Here is a 23,291-nt window from a genome sequence, read left to right on the forward strand (position 1 = left end):
TTTTAATTTTTTTATAAGCGATTAATGTGTTTGCTTTCATCCGAGCCGGGATGGATGCTGCTGAGCCGAGACTGTGAAGCGAGAGAGGAGGCGTGCGCATTTACCCCCCCACCCCGCCCCCCTTCCTCCCACCACCTCCTCCTCCTCCTCCTCCTCTGTCAAAAGCTCCTCCTCTGACCGTCGCTACAGCCGAGACTGGTGACATTTTTGTGCTCAATGAGAGCAAGAGGGCACCGGACTGTGAATTTGCAACCTGCTGGTGTCTGTTGCCTCCGTCCACAGGTAAGGCGAGACCTCGCACGTCTGCAGCCGCATCACGCCGCGCATCATCCGTTATCCGCGTGCACATTACACGTTGGCTCGTGTTTTTTTTTTTTTTTTTCCTCTCTCTTCTTTCTTCTCATTGAATACAGCTGAGAGGGTGAACGCATCAGTAACAGGCAGGGTTACCGGCAGCGCAGATGGGCTTTGGCCGTCAAAATAAATGAAGAATAATCATAGCGATCGTCCGTTTTCAGCAGCGTCATCACGGTTCGGATGCCCCTTATCTGACGGCCCTCTTGTTATTTCTCTTACTGCAGTTTGGCGCATGCCAAAAAAAAAAATCATCTGCCCTTCTCAAGTTTTCCATATTGTGTGTTGAATCTACAGGTCTACACAGGCTATCGAATGAGCAAAATGATCGCACTTTGTTGTCTGCGCTGTCAGTACTCTGAGTGTTAATTTCCATCCCTTATGGTGTCAGCTATAATAATATATCCAATGGTGCCCTTGGGACCAAAAAGGTAAATTTTGTTCTCAGCCTTTACTTGAACTCATTTACTGCCATTGACGGCTAAAGACGTCAAAGATTTTTTTTTTTTTTTTAACTCACCTGGTAGTGAGAATGAGTTAAGGGCAGTCGACACAAGTCATTGTGCCCCAAACAAAATGTCCAAATAAGTACCTTCGTGATAAATGTGTGATCTTATTGCGGGTGGTGTTATTTTCTATTGCAGAGCTGCCCTAAAACCACAACAATGGTCAAATCACACGCTGTAAATTTCTCATTGTGTCGTTTATTCTTTGTTGTCTTTCCAGCAAAGGCTAATATGAAGGCAACATTTGGCAAGCCAGACCCAGGAAAGTACCAGCAGTCCTTTCAACACATTTGAGAGCAAAACCATGTTTTACCATCTGCGGTAAAAGCCGTGCCCCCGCCCCACTTTTCCCCTCGTCCTACCAAGCCAGCTGGAGCGAGGTCACTCCAGAAGCGCCCCGAGATGCGTCCGCCGTGCATCCGCCCGGCTGAGCCGCAAGCCGTCGCGGCGGGTCCCTGCAAGCGGAGGGGTCAGCGCTGTTTGCGGAGAAAACTGAGGCCGGTGCGGATCTTGGGCTTGGTGGTGAGCCTGCTGGCCGTAAGTGCCGTCTCCATCTGTGCCTTGACGTGGAACGCCGCCGCTTCGGGTGATCGGGCAGACGCCCAGGAGGGACTCAGCCAGCCCGTGCCCCACCGGACTCTGCTCTTCAGCCAACAGCAGAAGGACGCCAACGGGTCGGCCGGCAACGAAAGCCAAGGGGCGTACCCGCCGGACCTTTTTGACCTCCAGCAAAGGCGCCGCGGTGCGGTGATCCTCCACATGTTCGGCATGATCTACATGTTCATCGCCTTAGCCATCGTGTGCGACGAGTTCTTCGTCCCGGCGCTGACGGTCATCACCGAGAAGATGACCATCTCAGACGACGTGGCGGGCGCCACCTTCATGGCGGCGGGCGGCTCGGCCCCCGAGCTCTTCACCTCCATCATCGGCGTTTTCATCTCGCACAGCAACGTGGGCATCGGCACCATCGTGGGCTCGGCCGTCTTCAACATCCTCTTCGTCATCGGCATGTGCGCCATCTTCTCCAAGGAGATCCTCAACCTGACGTGGTGGCCGCTCTTCCGCGACGTCTCCTTCTACATCCTGGATCTCATCCTGCTCATCGTCTTCTTCCTCGACAACTTCATCTCCGTGTGGGAAAGTATCACGCTGCTGTCGGGATACGCCGCCTACGTCATCTTTATGAAGTTCAACGGGACCATGGAGGGCTTCGTCAAGAACTGCATGAACAAGAACCAAGTGGTGGAGGTGGAGGCGCAGCCCAAGGTGAGTGGCTTTCTCCGTCATCTTCCCAAAAGTAGCCGATGCCACTTGAAGGTTACGCGCGTCCATATCACTTTGCTTTCCATTTCGGATCGAGAGAAAAGACGGTCATCCTGGGTTAAGATCGCCAAATTCTGCCTGAGTAACAAATCGCGCCGGAAGTTCTGAGGAGACATTTAGCATCCGTCCGCTTCATTCCGGTGAGTCAACCTCACCGCAAGTGGCTGAGGTGTGGCCACTTAACGGCAAACAACGCCGCGTGGGCTCGCTCGCCGGTCCTTTAATCGCTGGTGCAATCGGACACCGGCCTGCAGATTATCTTTGCGGATTTAGCTTTCCTCGTGACATGAGGTGGAAATGAAATTTGGAGCGCATTGTCCCATAAAGCCTTTATTATGGCAGGATTTGCTCAGAGGACATTTTATTTATTTATTTTTTTTAAATTTCACTCCAAAGAGGCGGCACTTTCTACTTTTTTGGGATGTCGCTCCAGGTTGCGCTCAATTGGTTTGTTTGACAGGCGAGGGAGGAGGAAGGTGTGCCGCCTCCGTGCCAGACAAGCGAGGTGACCTTGAGCTGCAAAGCATTCTGGGTGCGGACGCCGATGACTCTGCAATCGTAGACGCCGGTGATGTGACGGTGTATTGCGGAAGATGTTTTGGGTCGTCGTCAGATGAATGGACCGGGTTAATTAGGGCGTCCAAAAGGCCCACACGTAATTGGATCGTAATCTTCCAAAGAGCCGCCATTTTTCATCAAGTCTTGACACTTTGGGGACGCGTGCATGCGTGTTATTTTGGGTTTTTAATTGGCAAATTAGCAGGTGAGTGTCACGGCGCTCCAATTGTGACATAGATAGTTAACTCGACGCCGTTTGACCGAGAGGGGGGGGGGCATCTTCTCAGCCGTGATGTTCCCGTGAACAGAACAGAAGAGAGGCACAAGGTGGGACAACTTGCCTTCCTTGTGAGGACAATAAAAAGTGTCAAATGATGGTGACTGAAAATTGTGTCATCAACTCATCATATTACATACACCCGATTGCCCGTAGAATTTTCTCGTGGCGCAAAATATTCATTACGACACATTCTCATTGGAAATGAGAAATCCTGGAAAGTTGTGTCAACCCAATAGAAATATTATTGCTCTTTTTATTCTACAAAAGGATCTGGTGGGATGCGCGGGGGATGAGGATGAGGAGGGGGAGGGGGTGGGGGGTAACAAGTAATATCTGTCGTGCCAAAATGAAAAGAACTAAAGCAATTTATCACCAAAAAAATAGTAGACGCACTTTATTTGTGCCGCAAGAAATGAGTTTGACTCATAAGCATTTGATTAAAAAGAGACTTCTGGCGTATGCTAGCTCGCGTTACCCAACACGGCCGAAAAGTTCGGCGCGAGCTCACTTGATGACAAATGCACCCGTGCCGTATATTGGTTATGACGGGCAAATCCAAGAGTTTATCAGCCGGCAGTCTCCACCACACGACTGCAACTTCTCGTTGAGCTTTGAGTCGGCTGCTAGCGCCTCTTGTTTTGTTGTCCCTGCAAAGTTAAACCCTAGAGGCTGTTTGTCAAACGTCGGGGTGGGGGGGTAGCAAAGTCATGCAGCAGAATTTTATTGCAGCAGTCAGTCATTGCGCTAATCCCAGCGCACAGCATGTAATTTGATTTGAGCGGCACAGATGTTGCAAGGATGTCGTTATACCTATTTGTTCATCCCGAACGGCCGCCTAATACCTTTGTTTACTTAATGGGCGCTCAATCTGCGCGTTAATCTCACGGGGGCTTTTGACCATAGCGCTGCAAGAAGGTGATTTTTTTTGTAAGATTTGTTGTGGTGTGAAGATGACTAAACTGAAGTGCGCTCTGCTAAGCTTCTTTGCCGGTTGGCGACTCGATGAGACGAACATGAAAGTCGTCGTGTATTAGCGGAATGGGTCAAATAAGGTCACCTGTTTACGAATGGCGCTTCCGACCCCCCTTAGTCATTTCGATTAGTCTTAGATACCCGGACGGCTCCTCGTCATGAAAATAAAATGCATTCACTTCACAAGTGTGAGGGCAGCCAGCGTCGGCAAATTATTCCCACACGTCGGTTTTATTCGCAAATGGCTGACTGGGAGAAAATGTGCTCTGTGAAGCAAACGGAACCAGGAAGCCGGTTAAGATTCCTCCGTCGTCGTCAGATAAATTGCTGTTGCGCGCAGGCAGATGTTGCATCTGCTGAGATAGGAAGGGTTGCGACCTCTGCTCGCGGCATTAGCAAGCTATAAATAGACGATGCAGAGGCGAGATTTTTCGTCATGACGGGGCTTCAAAGATCGCTTACAAAGCAGACTGCTTGCGTTTCCTTTTCCCGTCGGCGTTGCCGCGTTCAGTGCAACATGAAACGGAAGATACTGCCTGTGTGTTTGCGTTTTGTCAACTTGTCAGGCATTCCCGACTCGTGCCACAAATAATCCATTTTCACTTCATTGGTCTGGTGACGTAGACCACTTTTTTTCTTTTTAAATACGGGTGTGCAACGACACACATAAGGTGTCATAACTTTTCAAGTATCAGGTAGTCGTGGAGGTAGCCGATACCAGCCACCGAGCCTCAAGACAAAAAGAATCCAACATGTAGTAAGTCCTCCTCGGCAGTAGTTGGCGATATACTGCGACAGTGAGACACTTCAGCAGTGTTAGAAAAAAAAAAAGGTTATTCGTCACAATTTTTTTCCCACTGAAATAAGTTTCATTAAATTTTAGGTATCAAAAGTATACTAGAAGTATGGGGTAACAGTATTGGTGAGTACGCAAAGAGTGAATACTCATATTCGTATCAGGTGCAAGATAATTGTTAACTCATTCAATACCATTGACGGCTAAAGACGTCAAAGATCGGTTCATTTATTTATTTTATTTTTATTTTTTTGTTGTTGTTTTTTAACTCGGCTGTTAGTGAATAAGTTAAACATCCCAAGTTGTGAACGCCCGTTACCACAAAAGCTGGTTCACGTGACTAACAGAGAAAACATGGAATGCCTAAGAGCACTTTTTGCTAGTATCATAAACCAGGTCAATGTTTAGACATCAACTCTTAAATTCAACTCTCATGAACTATTTTTCTTGTCGTCATATTTGTCCAAACAAATGTAGTTTTAGTTGTACTTGACATTTCCAACGAACAACTGAAGAAACAAGAATGGGTTTTATCGATTTTTTTTTTTTTTTCCTCCCCCCCGGGACTATTTTTTGTGAGTCCAAGTTCTGGCGATATCCTCGGTTCCAGGAAGCGTTGGAGCAAGATTTGAGCTGTCTTTTCATGCGTCGTCGAGTTGCAAGTGGGCCTGCGTTTAAAAATAGAAGAGCTGTTGAGTTTGATCTCAGCGTGACAATAAAAGCCTCCCAAGTTGTCTCATCCAATGCAGCTGCAGCATGGCTGGACTTTGGCCATCAATAGCCCGGCGCCGTTGTTGTTTGGGGGCCGCATTCATTGCAAACAACAGCGAGCGGCGCTCTCATTTGCATCCCAGGTGCTTACTGTGTCATCTCCTGCGCATTAGCATTTTGGAGCGCATCCGAAAGGAGTTAAACATCGCGCGTGCAATTTGAAAAACAAATTATCGTCATTGTGCGGCCCACTTTTGGATTCCTGATGAATAATGTTGCCCGTACACTGCCGGGTATTTAAATTCTAAGAAATTGGAAGTCTCGTTTAATATGAGTCCCCAACTGAGTGTTTGTCTCCATTTAAGAACCACGGACAGCTCCCTCGCTCACTGCATTCCTTTCGCAAAGTTTTGTGATAAAGATCTTGAAAGTCAAATCAAGGTCAAAGTCTCTCACGACTGAGGAGTCTTAAAAACCTGAGGCTGTATACTTTCTATTCGGGGTTTGTTTGTTTGTTTTTTTTTCTTAAGGGAGAGTCGGATGGCTAAGTAAGAAACTGAGAGCTTCATCGATCCCGAGCTATTTCTGAACGCGAGGTCGAATTCGACAAGTGCACTGTAAACGCAGCATGCGAAGGACAATGGGATCTTTTTCTCGCCGCTGCATGAAATAAAAGCCGCAGCTGATTGACAGTTGAGGGAGCTCTTGCGAAATGTACCAAACTCAGGAAGCATTTTGAACATGTCAGCTTCTGCGCAAGTTTAAAAAAAACAAAAAAAAACACAACTTGTCTTTCGGCTGCCTCACTCGCTTCAACGTGCCGACAATTCGACCATCGACGATATTGCTAACGATCACTTATCCAAACATGTCACATAAAACCCGCCGGGCTTCTGCGTTTCTTTTTCGAAGGCGGCACAGCAGTTTTGTGTTCTCGTCCTCTTGTGTGCATTTCCCAGAAGCCGGCACCTGATTGGTCGGTGGGCGGGTGAGAGGAAGCAATTTGAGCTGGTGAGCGCTGCCTTGTGGGAAATCAGCCACGGTGGCAGCTTCTGTAATTAGTTCTGCTTGTTAGGGGGGAAAGAAATGAAGGGGTTACTAATTAGCAAGTGGGCGGCTTCTTGACTTGTGCAAATTTTTCTCCCCCACCCCCTTAAAGATGGTTATTATCATCTCCGAGCAATAATGGAAAGAAAGGGCAATGGCTGATGTACACGGACAAATCTCGGAGGGTGTTCTGTCACGCTTCAGCAGACAGGTTGGCTGCTGGAAGATTTGCACAAGTCGCTTTAACAAGGCAGACAGCTCGCAGCGCAAAAACGACGGCGCAATCTGTCGCAAACTGTCAAGTCATCGTTTTCATGCCACGCTTGCTTGTAAAAAGGAGAGGAGTGTTTTTTTTGGAAGTTGTTGTTGACGCAATGTTGACCTGCGCAGTGCACTTCAAACACAGAAACAAGTCGCCTTGATTGGTTGGCGCCACCCTTTTGGTACAGCGCCACTGCCGATGGCAAAAAGGCGTACAGATCCGCTAACAGGGACTTTGGGCTCCATGTAAAGAAATCTTCCTGGACCCTTCCACAGCCAGCCACGAGGCAGGCGGAAAATGTTGATGCTGTTTGACATAAAACTATGCGTTTTATTGATATTTTTGACTATTCCCATATTTGTGAAAACAATATGAGAGTTACTTGGTTGCGTAAGTACTGAGAATATAAGGAAATTCATGTCCATTTAATTATTTTGCTCCAAAACGGAGATCCTACAACCCAAGACCATCTCTTTCTTTCAATAATTTAACATAAAATCATCAAGATTACTTTCATTAATTCAAAATTTAATTACTAAATAACCTCTTCCATTCAAATGAAATGCAATTATAATCTGTGGTGAAATCATACAAACAATACAATACAATGCAATTTTATTTATATAGAAACAAATACAATTTCTGCAAACACCACCAAAAACAAAATGGCCAATTGTCGTTTAGGATTTATTGTATTTTGAACATTATCATCGATCGAACAAGAATAAACAAGCTGTTGTTCCAAAACTTTACATCACATGAAACACTAACCCACCTTGCCGATAAAAAAAATTGGGTGACATATTGTCGTCCGTCGACTTCTTTCTCCTACTAAGGCTTCTTCGCTTTCCGTTTTTGTCTACCGGATTTGACTTTCCGGGTTTGGCTCCACTCAGTGTCTGATAACGTGAAAAGATGTCTGTCTCTGCAGGCGGGAGCAGGTGGACTGAACCATTTGACGTAAACGGAGAGGGGGGAGGCATTGAGGAAGTTTCTGAAACAAATACACTTAATGCTGCCACCAATGCATTGTAAATTAAATACATGGGTAAATGTAGATTTATTACTGACTGTCATACTTTTTTGGGCAGGATTATAATTTTATTAGGGGCGCTTCTGGGCCCTTGATGATCCTAGCCCCCCGAGAATCTCCTTATTCCCCCTTTTTCGGCGCCCCTAGTGGCGAAGTTAAAACGCTGGTTGTGAACGCCTCCAACCCCAGTGGACGTTCAGCGAGCAGGACAGAAAATCCCCTTTAATCTGCTGGCAATTTGTGACGCTGGAGTGGAAGTGCTCATGGCATGTGACACTTTTGCCAGCGATAATTCCCCCGAAACGTCGCGCCACGTGCACGTAGTTGCGCGGGAATATTAATCCGACCGCCCGTCCGTCCATCCAGTCATCCCTTCCGTTCGTCCGTCCCGCTCATCCGCCGCCAGCTGAGCCGCTTCCAAGAAACATCCTGACGTGATGTGACATTACGTAACAAGTGGAAGGCGGGTATTAGAGGAGCGCACAAGTATCCTAATCCGTCCGTGAGATTATTAGTCATAATATTTAACGTGTTTTAAACTCAATCAGACACCTGTACTCACCTCCGTTGAGGAGGACCGAGCCAAAAAGAGCAATTCTATTTGATATGTGCCAGGAATTAGCCTGGGAAATTATCTGGTTGAAGTCCCGTGCAGTTTCTTCTTTTTTTTTTTAGATTTATTTGTATTATTATTATTATTATTATTATTATTGTTAGAAATGGAAAAAAAATGTTGAATCAAAAAGTTCTTATGTAAAGCGCACTGAAAATAATGTGGTCAATTTACTCCTTTTTATTTTGTCAAGTGGTTGCACGAAATAAAAGATATATTTTTCAGGTATTTTATTTTGTGTTACCACTTGATGTAAAAAAATTGAGTAAGTTGAACTGAATTTTTTTTCAGTGCAGGGAAGGGCTGAATCTCAAATACATCACATGGCACCATTTTCCATTAAAAAAAAAACAAAAAACAGAAAACAGTTTAACGCTATCTTCAAAATTGAGTACTACATGTTGACACGTTTTTAGCAATTAACCTTATTCAAAGGACCCCCCCCCCCATGTGTGTTCTATAATAAAGTCCTATTAACAGCTTTGCTTCACAATTGCAATGCTCGGGCTCACTTTCAAGTGACGTTTTCAATAAAAGGATCCAGATCTTACTGGACACGGCGGATCTTCTCACCACACGTGTGCGCCTCCACATTTTGTGTAGGCCGGGAAACAAAAGGCTCCATACTCCACCGTCCAAACAAATAGGGTAGCAAGAAGCCTTTAAAGGGACATTTCGCACATGCGCCACTTTTTTTGTTTGCCTCTCAAAAATAGATGTGCCAGAATGCCTGCTGGCAAGAATGGTCGGCAAGTGAGTGATTGTTTGAAGGCCTGAGTCACAAAAGTTTTGCATGACAACTTGTAACTTTTTTCCCCCCCTGAGTTTCTTAAACCTCTCCAAGACTCAACTAAATGTTACTTTCTGTTGATATTTCTGGAGACTGAGGATGTTAATACGAAATCGTCAAACTAAATTATGTACAGTTGTGCCTTGAGATAAGAGCGACGCGACTTTTTCAAAATACAAACCATTTTTCGGACGATTGTATTTGTCTCCCTCCTAATAAATTGATCTCACTTGCCGCCTGGAATTTTGCGATGTGATATCGGTTCGACCTTTCAAAACAATCGTCCCCCTAAAACGTCCTTTTGTCGTCCTCATTATCGTCATCATCTTCATGACCGTAACTGTGATGTGACGTCTGTGTATCGTTGTGTGCGGCATGCTTCACATTTTTGTCTTGTTCTCCCCCCCCCCTTCTTTTCTGATCGTCCTCTTTCTTTTTGTTGGATGAGAAGGCGAGTCCAGGGGCACCCGAGGATGATGGCAAGTTGTCGGTAGGTGTCTTGTCTCCTTTTTTGTTGTGGCCGTTAGATGATGTGTGTCTCTTCCACCATACCGTGACTTTGTGTTAACTTCATCCAAGTCGTTCCCTTCGTACAAAACAAGTTATTTAGAAAATCCACATGCACGGGAGATGTTTGGATCAAACGGTACGCACCGGCGTTGGCCTTGGAGAAAACACCAGACGTCATCCGACGTGTCACCTGTGAGCGAGAAGGATGGCTCCAGCTGCCGTCTTAGCTTCAATGGCGCTCCGATTCTCCCAACAGTTGAGCATGGAACCATGTAACCACCTTAGCGGCACTTGGAAGAACATAACCACACTTGAAATGCAACCCAAGGGCCTCCTGAAGTAGAAGGGTTCTTTTATCAACATTGCCTGCTGGTTCCACTTTGGGTTTTTGCAAAAGCGGATTAACAAATCATATTCCAAGCGGGAGCATAATTGGTGAAGCTGCGATTTAAAAAAAAAAAAAAAAAATTATATCAAGAAATGTGTATATATATATATTTATATATATATATAGAGAGAGAGAGAGACTAACTTAGAAACTTATTTGGCCAAACTATTTTATTTGCATATTGAGATGTTGTAGATCTGGCTCCTTCGAAATGGCAGCCAGGAAGTGTTCTTAACGCCGTCTCCGTCTCGTCGCAGGCCAGACCTCGTCTTCAGAGGGGAGGCAGCTCGGCCTCCCTGCACAACAGCTTGATGAGAAACAGCATTTTCCAGCTTATGATTCACACCTTGGACCCTTTAAGTGAAGGTGAGTTGGTCTCTGTCCCCACTTTCCTGTTGGCTTTTATTTCTCGTTCTTTTAAAATTATTTCCGAAATGTTTCTTTCAGTCTTTTTAGGGTTGTTGTTTTTTTTTTGTTTTTTTTGCAAGCTTTTTAACCTAGAGGTAACAGTTAATAAAATCCTGACAGTTGGAAATTGCGCAATTCTGTGGCAACATTCCAGATAAATTCAAAAGAATCCATCTTGAAATATTGGTTTGTCTCTCAAAAGACTTTGCGTTCCTTGAGAGCCGAGCCATGCCTGGAGTGAGACAGCTCAGGAGAGATTAGCACGCCATTCCCGAGCTGGGCTTTCAAGTGCCCATTAGCATGTATCAACTTGTACATTGCATCCCTAAGTATATCCATCAAGCTGTCTGGGCGATTATAAAAACCAAAAAAAAAAAAAAGAGTCCAAGATCTGGTTCCCTAAGAGATGCATCCATCATGCTCCACATGACGGTAGTTGCTTCTAATGAATGTGAATTGATTGTACGGGAAAACTGGGAATTCCAATCAGAGCAAATAGCGTGCACACGTGTTATATTTGTTCCAATGTGCAGATGCCCCAAAAAAAAATATCTGATCGTGCCGATGTCGTAAAAGCGCAACGCATCATTTGGGCTGCTCGGGAGGAGTTGAGCAGGTGCGCCGCATCCCAGCACACACTCTGGGCTTTTAAGTGGAGCACATGTGGCGGTGGGAAGGGGGGGGGGCATGTATATTTCATGGGAAGTTCTCAAAATAAGTTGTCTGGGCTGCGGAGGATGTCTGATGTTGCTATTTTTTTTATTTTTTGTTCACTTTTTGCTTTCTCTTTGCGTGTCCAAATTGGCATTACTTTGCAGTGAATCTGAAAAATATCCCGTATTTGATGAATCCCATTCCCGGTGCAAAAACGAGAAGCTTTCAGTTTCCTTACGAACTGCACGCAGGCATCGATATTTATTTATTTTTTTACTGTTATCAGAAGAAGAGAAGCGATAATATGAATAATGGAATGAAAACTCTTATCGTCATCGCTCTGACTTTTCCGTGGAAGAAATGGTGCAAGGTGTCCATTTCATCTGCGATCCCTTCCCAGAAAGTTTCTCTGCGTTCATGTTTGCAGACTACAATGCGACTCCATTTGGAATACTTTCCGCTTCGGGTTGAATTGAAACAAAAATTGTGTTCTTGGATTGATCTTGTTTGTTTCTGTCTCTCCAACTCTTTTGTCAAATATCCCCCCTTTCAGAATTTGCCGACTCTGGTGAGTTGATCTCATTTCTGTAACCCCGCCCCCTCCATTATTCTAACCTCAACCTGCAGGAAATTCTCAATGTTCCCTCATGTGTGTATTGTTGACTTTCCCGTATGTCAAGCGTGTATTTCTATCCTCGTCTGTGGGTGTCGTCTCCCCTCCCTGGACTTCTTTGTGAGCTTTTTTTCTCTTCCCCCCCCTCGCCGAGCCCATCCTCTCCCTCCTCTTATTGGTTATTAGCAGTCAGTCTGTAGGCATCAATGGAGTTCATGTCCTGGCCAGATGGCTGACCTTCCTCAGGATTTCTAATCAATCAACCTGACAAGGGATTAAAGATGACCTCGCCCGTGTTTGCATGCATGCTTAATCTGCATCCGATCACCTTTGGAGTTGGAGCAGAGCTTTTTCTCCTTCATGCTTTTTCTTTCATTTGCGCAAATGTGTTGATTGTGTTGCGTTGCAAGCTCAGGGACGCACATCTGCATGGTCGCAGCCTGCCTCGGCTAACGCGAACGACAGTGCTGAGAGAGCAGATGACCTCGCTGCGGTGGACCCCATAAAAAGCAAAAACAAGATCACGTGTGTGTGTGTGAGTGTGTGTGTGTGGACGTAGACGTGTATTCAAAATTTTCAACTTGAATTCTGCACTGAGAACGGTGGTCAACTGGCAGGGTTATTATATATATATATATATATATGTATATATATTTTTTTTTATTAATTTAGATTTCAGGGCAGTTTAGTTAGATTTTAAGTTTTCGTTAGAAAAAAAAACAACTCAGTTTTAGTATTAGTTTTGTTTTTTGTTTTTTTTAATATTTGTATTTCTTTTGTGTAATATTTAAAAGCACCATGCTAAATATTGTGGAGTAAAAAGTCAACTTTGTTATTTTAAAAAAACATTTGGATTATACAGGTACTTCATAACAGTCCATAGATTTTGAATTGCAATAAGTGCAGTGCGAAGTACCGCTTCTCAATTTAGATGCATCACAACCTTAATCAAATCAAGCTAGCATAAACCGTGTTTGTCAAGTTGACAACTTGGAAAGTGGATTTGTGGCTTGAATTCCCATTGAGAAGTATTAAACTTTTTTTTTCATATATATACTGTATATAATTTTTTTATATATGATCCAAAAAAAGAATACTCTTCTTACCTAGCGTTGTGTTTCGGGCTGGCTTAAGTGACAAAAACAGGGAAGAAAAAACTAGGGGTGACGTCATCTGGTGCCGCTTTTTTTATTGGCTGCTGCTTGATGATGTCATTTCTGTGCGACACCTTAAGAACGGCCAGGCGACTGTTCTTCTTCGGGTTAATGGCTAAAACCAACCCGAAAGGCTCGTAATATTTAATTAACAGCCAAAGATAAAAATTAATTCATTAAATCGTTATTATTAGAGTTCATTTTAGTGACTTTTATTTTTTGGGGTTTTTTTTATTAGCTTTTTTTTTTAGCTTTTTTTTTTTTTCTTTAACAAAAACCTTTTTTCCAACTTAGTTTTTGTGAAGTAAAATAACCTTCCCAACATGTAAAAAAAAGTCTACATAGACAGCAGTCGCTTGCACATCCACACGGGCTTCCACTTCCTCGCAACAAGCAAGTGAACGAATCGATGTAAAAGCTTTTTTTTTTTTTAAGCTTCAAACTGAAGCTCCCACTCTGAGTGTGCATGCACTCAGTCAAATGGCTCAGCGGAGGTTTGGAGGGCATTCCGCAAGGACAAGAGGCCCCCTGGTAAACAACAGCCCCTCCTCCTCGCTTCTCCCTCTCTCTCTTTGTAACGGGCGAGTGCAGTGATTGCGCCGCCGCTTAATTGCCCCTCCGGTCCAACGCCAGCTCAAGGCCGGCCCGGTTTTGAAGGCCCGATTTGCCGATGGTTTGTGAGCGAGGCTCACGTTTGGCGCAATGCAACGTAAGATCACAAAATGATAAGAGCGCAGAATCCTCGCGTCTTCACAATCACTTCTTGATTCGGTTGGCAAACCAGTTTGAATTTACAGCCGATTAAGCCACTAATTGTAAGGCAGTCGACCTTTGACCTGCGTCCGCTGAAGAGCAAATGGCGAGGAGGAGAGGAGGACTCTTGTTTTTTTGCACGCTCACCTCGGCATTTCTGGCTCATTCCGCTGAATTGTTGTCATGAAAGGCGCGTTGTGTGCCAGCGAATGTTTTTGTTGCTGCTTGCCACTTTTTGCAGGGGACGACTTGGAGTTCCTTTTTTTTTTGTGTGTGTTCTGTGCAGTGCGCAGTGGTGTTCACTCTTTTCCTTTTCTCTGTGTGTCCGTTGCCCTTACCCTTCCTTGTCCTTTGCTGTGGCCTTGTAGAGCTTGGGACTTATGGGAAACTAAAATATTATCACTCAATGACTGAGGAAGGTAAGCCCGAAAAAAATTTCACTTCTATGTGGCGTCCTTTTTGGGTTTTTTTCCTCCATCTCCACTATGAGCACATCAGCTTTCTTTGTTGTGATTTTTTTATTTTTTTTATTTTTCGGTCGTGTTTTTCTGGTGACACGACCTTTCTGAGATTTCACTCCCAAAGTGCAAATCGTGGTGCTCCTTTTTTTTTTTTTTTTTTTTTAATTTATTTATTTATTTATTTTTTGTCATGATCGTTTTCGACAATCTGTGTCGTGCTTCTGTACCATTTTGAGTCTCTACATGTTGCTCATGTGTTGTTTTGAAATGCATCAAAGAGGCATGCCCGTAAAAACGCAACGCAGTCACTCGCTACTTGCTACACAGGCTTCATCTTCTTTTTTTCTTTTTTTTTTTTTTCCCTTTCGCTGAAAAATCCATCATTCATTTCAGAGCTTCTACTTGCACGCCGGCGATGCAGCAGCCGCCGTGGCTGAATTTTTCCCGAGTGGAGTGAGTCATCCACTGGGCGCTTTCATAAGAGGCAGAGCTGGCGTCAGGAAAAAAAAAACTGAGCGTAACAACAGTGACAACTTGAAGCTATTCTTAACATTTTCTTCACACAGATTGCGCAACTCCGCGTGCATGTTAAATGGCTCTCGCAACGACACAGTTGTCACTCCTCGAAAAAAGGACATCTTGAAATATCCAACTTTCAAACGGAGATGGTTTGATATCAAGGCCAAAGTGTCAAGTGTCACAACAACGAAAACAATAAAAAGATGGTGTGTGTGTGTGTGTGTGTGTGTGGGGGGGTGTGCGTGCGATGGAGATGAGACAGAAGCTGGTGGTGCCTAACGATTTTGCCGGAAGGTCACCGACGAGCACGGACATGGTTGGGCAAACGCGTATTGACATTGACAGCGTCAAATCACGCGTGCGATCCAAAAATGAAAAAGTTATTGATTACAAAAAGGCTAATTGGTGGAAGGCCGGCCACGCACACAGTCCTGATCTTTGGTCAACATTTCGCCGTTTTGCGTTTGGTTTCATTTTTAAAGAAAAGCTCCAAATTACGATGGGACTTAATTGGAAATTTTCACGAGGACGGGAAAACCGCCAGCGCCTCAACTTGCGTGTGAGCGTCGTCGTGAGGCCTCGAGGACACCCCAAGGTCGTCATCGACGTCCAATTTTTCATTTCGCCCTCGTGCGTCACTGCTTTTTTTTTTTTTTTTTTTTTTTTTAAATCGACCGCTGCGATCCAGCCAAGATGGAGACGCCCGTTCTAGTCGTTTGCTCAAATGTGTTCTCGTTGTTGTTCGAACGGCTCGGCGCCGCTCGGATTTGTTGTTGCTCAATCACACATGGAAAAAAACGAAAGAGAAAGAGTGAAGCTTCGTGGAGTCCGAGCGCAAGTGCGGAGAAGGAAGTCCTCCGTCGTCCAATCAGAATGACGAATTCCTTTCCCGCGTCGCTCTTGCATCGTTTGTTAGCTTCTGATGTACTAAAAAAAAAAAAAAAAGCAACATGAGCCCGCTGAGCTCCAGATCCCAAAACGCAAAGACGACAACATGCGGGATCATCACTTCACGTCACAGCCGCTGCAGCGAAGCGAGGGCGGACGAGGAAACCGAGTCCGCGGCGGGCCGCTCGCTTCTGCACTTTTAACGACCGTGCCGACTGCTGTTTTGCAGGGAAATTCCGGGAGAAAGCGTCCATTCTTCACAAGATCGCCAAAAAGAAATGCCAAGTCGAGGACAGCGAGAAGGCCAATGGGGTCGCCAGCCGTTCGGGTAGGGAAGCCGCTGCGTTCTTACCCGACGTCCATCTGTTATCTTCAAAAAATCTCGTCAACAAAAATAAATGCCACAATACTGAATGAACAAAAAAATCGTATATGGAAAAATGAACTCAACGACTGGCAGTCGTTAACAAATTGAACTTCATGTCGATTAGATAACATAATTAATTAATAATTACACAATTATTTTCTGCAAGACGGAGACGCAATATCCACAAACCATCTCTTTCTTTAAATAATATACACTTTCAAAAATAGTTTTTACAAACTAACTGTCAGAATGTCAATAGAACATAAAAACGTTGAATCGAATGTCCGTAATGTCATCGTGAGGTCTCGAGGGATATGTTGGCGGAAAAAAAAATGTGTCCACGAGGTACCGCCGATGATTTTCAAATTTTGTCCTGGAGTCTTTGCTTCCCGCCAAATTACTTGAGTAAGTTAAACAGTGAGTTCACTAGTTTTGCTTCATAATGCAATTAAAAAAAAAAAAAAAAAAGATTCTCTCATTCAACGTCAACTACGTAAGCGACGCGTCACGGAAGGTGTCCAATTTTATTGGTAACGAACGACAAAAAAATAAATTAATCCCTTTTTTTTTTTTTGTCACCACGAGATGCCTCAACTTGCCTGACTCCCGACACGTTGCCATTTGTCTCCTCCCAATCAACGTGACAAGCCAAGATTCACTCCCTAGTCTTGCTCTTCTACTCAAAAGCTGTGCCATCTCCTGGGATCTGTTCGCCATTACAGCAATTGACAAACCTAAATTCGGACTTGACGGAAGCGAACGCCTGCATTCCGGTTGACGTCGTCCACGACAGTCAATGACTCAAATAAACGTGCAAATTTCCGGCTGTTTGGAAATGCTCGTTCTTTTGCATCTCAGCACGGTCCCAAAAGGCATGCTAGGATGGCTTTGCTGCGGACCAACTTGAAAGGCAGCCGCGTGGCGCGGCATTGTGATCAAGAAGTGCCAAATGGATTGTCCGAGCACTATTTAGCACATGATAGAGACAAGCCAGTCACTAATGTGAGCAAGTGTCACTTGAAAGGAAGGATGAGGCGGAGGAGGCCGCAGGAATCGCTTTCATTGCCGCATTGTGCAGCGGAATCAAAGTGAGGCGCAATTATGTTAACGGCGCCGCATTAACATGTTAGCCTCTTCATGGTGCGCTCGGGCGGCATCGCTGCGCAAAGATCACGTCGGCTGGAGATTTGGGGCCGTTGGTTGGAAACCACAGATGCATTTTCAATTCAAACCGCGACGAGTGATGCTTTTTATCAGAGGTTTTTTTTTTTTTTCCGTCCCTGCACAGATAAGAACCTGCCAAACAGCTCCAGCGTGCAAGTGGAGGTGACCCCGCCCATGAACGGCACCGCGGGCCAAGAGGGCCAAGCGGTAAGAAACAAACCGTTTATACCAAAACCATCAAGGCTGTCCAAAATGTATCTTCTAAAAAACGGGAGGAACACACTTCACCTTGTGTTTCGCAAAATCGGCGTGTACTCCCTTTTTGCAAGCGCTTCTTTTTCTGTCAAGTGCCAAAACATCAGGGGGGGGGGGCGTTGGCTGGCGTTGGCGTTGGTGGCTATTTTCAGCGCCGCCTCCCACGGCGCACCTGTCTGTGTGATCCAGGAAGACGCCGGGTGCTCCGTGTGCTGTCACACCAATTGTTCATTCTTTGGCAAGCGTTTGGAAAGAAAGGGCAAAGCGGAGGTCAAATTGAAAAGTCACGCCTGTTTCCTGGAAGCGAACCCCCCCCCCTTTTATTTATTGATCGAAATCATCCCCGACTGCTTCCAAATATTCCCTTTTTGAATATTCATGAGTAATCCGAATCGCTCGCGACGGGGTGTTTCTGACTCATCCCGTCTTTAGAGAAGCTCAAACAAATTGCGCGTGTAACCTCGGTGGATTACGGGATGGAAATAACATCCCATTTGAATATCTTTGAAGACGAGCGTTACATTCCCAGCTTGGATGAATGTCATGTAAATAAAGCACGTTTATCAAAGCCGAATACTCGGATCAAATGTCACATTTCCCTTGCAGCGGGTGCAACGTCGATACCTTTAAGCGGGGCCTTGGCAGGGGGTCCCCGAGGGGCGGGAACGGCCCGCCAGGGGCTGGCATTTGCGAAATAGGGAGCATAGCCCCTCCCCAAGCGATGAAATCCAACCATAAATAGACCAATGGAAGTCTCCTGGTGTGCGCTATAATGCCACCGTGAAATAAATGCAACGGAGGTGGCGGTATTATTTTTGGCCACTTGGAGCCACCGTCTTCACAAATTCTACACTGTAGCATCTGTGATGTTGAATGTGTGGCCTGTTGATTGACATGGAAGTGAGCCAATGAGGACGTATAGTTGGCCAGCTGGCTGTTAACTAGTATAAGCATTCATAGTACAAGGTTATTATGGAAATATCATGAAATAATTGAAAAAAGAAAAAAAAATTGCTAAGGAAGTGAAACAAAAATAAGATAAGATTTTATTGAACTAACTAAAACTGACTCTTGTTATAGCAAAAATGTCCTTTGTTTTCGTCTTTGTCATAGTATCATACATGAGCTTTCAAGTTTAACATTTTCATGAGTCTAGACAGAAGAAAGAAGGTCAAACAGTCGTTTGAGAATTGTAGGTTGCTTTTCTTTATTACGCAGTATTTAGTGACATTTTTTTTATCTTGCACTCCATAAATATTCCATATTTGAAATAAAACAAAATCTAACAGAAATAATACTAAAACTAATAAAAATTAAAGTAAATTGAAGTTTTTTTTTTTTTTAAAAACTAAAATTAATGATAACTAGCAAACCCTCCCTAAAAAAAAAAGTAATTAAATCTAACTGAATTTAAAAAAGAAAACTCAAAACAAAAAGAAAAAATCTTTTACAACCGTGCTTAGAGCGACGGCATCAAAGAGGCCATTTGCAATTCAGCTCAGAATGTGCTTGTGTTGACTGTATTTTGTCAGCATTTGTCCAACAAAGCAATTGGACGAGAATCTTCTCCATCGAAACCATGTGCCAGGCGGTGGGCAAACTTTTTGATTGGTGGGCCACAATGGGTTCTAAAATTTGACAGAGGGGCCGGATGCAGATGGATGGAGTGTTTTGGTCACCTCACCTCATCGGAGTAAAAAAACCAAACATTTAATTTTAAATGAAAGTGAACAAAAGCATTACAAAAAAAAAATATGTCTTTGAAAAACCACAGACTTTAGAAAATAAAACATTAACAAGGTTCATTCATTTAATTTTTTTCAAGTCGGCGGGCCAGATTAAAACATTAACGGCCCGCATGTGGCCCCCGGGCCGTAGTTTGCCCACGCCTGCCATGTGCTATGGTTTCCAGTTTGTTCTAACTCGCAGTGGGAGGCTTTAAGCAATGCGCTAACGAGGTTTACTTTCCAACCAGTCTTTTTACCCTCTTTCTTCCTGGCTGGCGAATATTTCGAATAATCACCGCCCAACAGAACCCGCGATGCAGCCGGGGTTCTGTCGTGAGGCGTGAACTTTGTTGACTGGTTGCGGACTTTCAGGCGGAAGACGAAGAGGAAGACGACCAACCTCTGAGCCTGTCGTGGCCCGAGTCCGGCCGCAAGCGCTTCACCTACCTCTTCATCATGCCCATCGTCCTCCCGCTGTGGCTGACGCTGCCGGACGTCAGGAAACCGGTAACCTTGCTCCTTTGCCGTCGGCCGCCGTGCGGGAATGCTCCTTTCCCGCTGACGTTCTTGCGCTCGTCTGCCTCCTCTCTGCCAGTCGTCCAAGAAGTTCTTCCCCATCACCTTCCTGGGCGCCATCTGCTGGATCGCGGCCTTCTCCTACCTGATGGTGTGGTGGGCCCACCAGGTAGATGCCCCCCTCCCGACCGAGCGGCTCACAAATGTCCCTCAGAAAATAGCCGGAGCGGCTGATGAGGCTTTATTTATTTACTCTGAAGCCCCCCCCCCCCCCTTTTTTTTATGCAGGTCGGAGAGACCATCGGGATTACCGAGGAGATTATGGGTCTGACTATATTAGCGGCTGGAACGTCCATCCCTGACCTCATCACCAGCGTCATTGTGGCACGCAAGGGTCTCGGCGACATGGCCGTGTCCAGTTCCGTCGGCTCCAACATCTTTGACATTACCGTCGGGTACGACAGCAAAGAAAAAACCCGTTTGCTCCTGTCAAATAAACGTGGAGGCTTTCATTTTATTATTATTATTTTTTATTTTACACGGTGATTACAAAACTGTTCTGCCGGTCCGAAGAAATTAATTTGCAGGCTGGTTGAACAGCCACGAGCGGCGCATTTAGCGGACTGGCCCACCGGGAAAGCAGCAAATTACCATTCCGGGTCGGGTCTCATCATATCTAACCGATGAAAATGCCGAATACGGCGCAGTGGACGGATGAAACTGTCAAGTGAGATTGCGTTCTTTCTGAATCTTCTTCATCAGTCATGTTTACACGGAGCCTTGCAATGCGATCGCAATGAGCCTGCGCCACGAAACGGAATGAAAATGCTCTTTTCTTTTTTCCTGTGATCAATTCTACATGCGCCGCTTCATATACACTATATATTTTTTACGAATCTATTGTATTACTTATTATTTTCTTTTTTATTTGAACATTTTTACTCGTGACTTTGAACCGTTTCAAGAGTGCCGTGCCAACCGCTAACCGGGTCAAGAATAACCCGTCGTCGTTTTCGTCACTTCCCCTCCGACATGACCCGACGCACTTTTTGTGTTTTGCGCAGGCTTCCGTTCCCGTGGCTGATGTGGTCGCTGTTGAGCGGCTTGCAACCGGTGGCCGTGAGCTCCAACGGGCTTTTCTGCGCCATCGTGCTGCTCTTCCTCATGCTCCTCTTCGTCATCATCTCCATCGCCGCGTGCAAATGGCGCATGAGCAAGCTGCTGGGCTTCATCATGTTCATGCTCTACTTCGTCTTCCTGGTGGTCAGCGTCATGCTGGAGGACCGGGTGCTCATCTGTCCCGTGTCCGTCTGAGGGGGGGGGCCGGACACCCACCCACACCCCTCCACCCGAGGTCCGCCCCCCAGCTTTCCCCCTTACCGACCAACAAACAAAACATCCTCATCGGCTCTCCTGCGTGCTGGGTCGAACTGGAGTGAGGAGAACGTGCAGTGGAGACGCCAACGAAAGGCGCCCAACTTGGTCTCACCTGAGTGGATTTTCTGTGTTCTTTAATTAGCAGGTGAGGGGGGGGGGGTGCGTTACGGGCGCACCGGCTAAATCTCAAAAGCATTATGCATGCCATTAGTGTCATTAGATCAGGCTTAACAAAGATGGCAGATTGAGGAGCGCCACCTGCTGGGAACTTTGTACACATTGGTTTAACACATGAAGCCGCCCGGAGCTCAGAAATACGGATAACAAGAAGATGGGAAGACCGGGAAAAGAATCCTTTGAACGACCCAAAAAAAAAAAAAAAGAAGGCAGACGGACTCATTTCTGGTGACTTCATTGTTCAACGCAGCACTCGCTCTTAAGAGGATTTTCTTTTTCAATTTGAACACTTTTCCATGAAATAATTAGCAGTAGCATTAGATGTACTGTAGCAGGACAATCTGCTCCCTCTGATTGTAGATAACACACCACGCACTCACACCCACCACAAAAAAAAAAAAAAGGGGGCCTCTGGAACCAAAAGCATGAGTACTTAAGGCTCGCTAAGCCTCCATTATGAAGTCAAAATAGTACATTTGAGAAAAGAATTTATCGGTGTAAACGCGTCACAATTGATAGATTAGTCAGCGTGTAGCGCTTTGGGCTCGAGTCGCAGCTGAAGAAGAAAAGAAAAAAAAAAGACACTCGCAGATGAATCGTAGTAATCCGCATTTAAACAACTTGTATACCAAAATGTACACTTTTTTTCCACCATGTTACATGCAAACGTAAACTAGTGCTCAGTCTCGACGTAGAAAAAAAACTGTGATATCGGCAATCTAGTCAAGATCGCTTTCTAAGCTGCAATGACCATCCCTTCCCTGTAGAGGCGCTATACTAGAACAAAAAAAAAACATGAGTCCACCCATTTGTCTTTTGTACGCAAAAAGAGAGCTCCAAATCACGATGTGTGAGATTAGAATGTGGATTAAACAGCAATATACGTGTTATCATGCGTCCACCCCGCACTCCACCGCCTTTCCATTTCGACGCCCTTTGACCTCAGCGTCTGTACAGCATCTTAGTGGTAATGACGTGTAAACGAGGGGGGGGGGGGGTGCTTGCGTTCAGGTTATTTTGGGCTGGTTACCCACGGACTGTACAACGGAACTCTTCACTTTTATGCATTCGATTAGAAAAGAGAACAGGTTTTACTTTGTAAATATCTATTTTTGTTTCAAACGAGCAAAACCAGTTTGGATATGACTTCTTTTTTTATACTCATGTTGAGCAAATGGACGTAGGGCTGATGCTGCCAATATTTTTTTCACGTATTGAAGTGCAAAAAAAACAAACAAACAAACAAAAAAAAAAAACATGGAAGACCCACAACCTGCCTCTCTAAGGCTCGTTGAGTATTTACCGGTACTGTATGGTGTCAGCTAATTTTGCTTGAGTTTGGACAATCTTTTCTGTGCACTTGAAGGCCCATGCGATCAACTCAAGGTGGACTCCAAAGTTGCTCTTCCACACGTTGCTTGAAAGATGCCGTCGAATGACTTTTGATTGTGCTTGATGAAGGTAAGTGAGTCAAGTGGCACAAGTCACCAATCAACGTTTTGCACTGTAAATTGTCTTTATTTTTGGGTGTTCATGTAAGATTGGTTTCACGTGTACATATATACAGATACAAATTTAACTATATAATCTATATATGTACAACACATTTGTCTCTATGTAAAAACACAAAGTATATAATGAAACGAATAAAGCTGATCTGATTCCAATATGCATCGATGACCTTGCGTGGCGATTTTGTATGAAACGGACGCGATGCATCACAAGATCCCAAATGGTATAGTAAAAGAATATGTTTTTAAAAGCACTTTGTCTAGAGCAGTGACTCTCGCGTATAAGTTTTGTTTCTGACAATTGAAGTCGAACTCTTTCAGTGAATTTGTCATTTTTAATACGTGATCGTCGTGGTTAATAATTGGAATTTTGCGCCCTCTTGTGGACAAATCTGGACACCACTTTGAAAATAAGACAGGTGGGCTACTGGGACAATTAATTAAATTTTTTTTTTTTAGATGGAGATTATTGAACGGTATAGAATTAGCAGAAAAAAATGTAAAATGAGTTTAGGACAAGCAGGCTTGCGGTATTTAATCTTCTCAAATGTATAGAAGACTGAAGAAAGTAGTTCAGTTTTTAACTATTCCACAAGAATGTTGT

At 44.7% G+C, this 23,291-nt stretch overlaps 1 protein-coding gene across 7 annotated transcripts; it reads left to right on the plus strand.

Annotated features, from left to right (window-relative positions):
• Positions 1-22,849, plus strand: slc24a2a (solute carrier family 24 member 2a). Of its 7 annotated transcripts, none has more exons than XM_088292717.1 (12): positions 3-282; positions 1,081-2,126; positions 9,697-9,735; positions 10,401-10,509; positions 11,759-11,773; positions 14,094-14,144; positions 15,823-15,921; positions 17,249-17,331; positions 19,479-19,613; positions 19,702-19,791; positions 19,911-20,077; positions 20,687-22,849. In XM_088292717.1, exons 2-12 carry the CDS (start codon positions 1,263-1,265, stop codon positions 20,934-20,936), a joined length of 1,902 nt encoding a protein of 633 aa, XP_088148843.1. In that variant the 5' UTR covers positions 3-282; positions 1,081-1,262; the 3' UTR covers positions 20,937-22,849. The 7 variants fall into 7 exon arrangements, with proteins under 7 accessions (XP_088148847.1, XP_088148846.1, XP_088148843.1 ...); XM_088292716.1 differs by having other exon boundaries at positions 4-282; positions 1,081-2,125; positions 9,687-9,735; XM_088292719.1 differs by lacking the exon at positions 14,094-14,144 and having other exon boundaries at positions 4-282; positions 1,081-2,125; positions 9,687-9,735.
• Positions 22,850-23,291: the final 442 nt, after the last annotated feature.

Source organism: Idiotropiscis lumnitzeri, chromosome 4 (genome assembly GCF_059441095.1).
Source record: "Idiotropiscis lumnitzeri isolate Australia: NSW breed Sydney's pygmy pipehorse chromosome 4, RoL_Ilum_1.0, whole genome shotgun sequence".
Taxonomy (NCBI): domain Eukaryota; kingdom Metazoa; phylum Chordata; class Actinopteri; order Syngnathiformes; family Syngnathidae; genus Idiotropiscis; species Idiotropiscis lumnitzeri.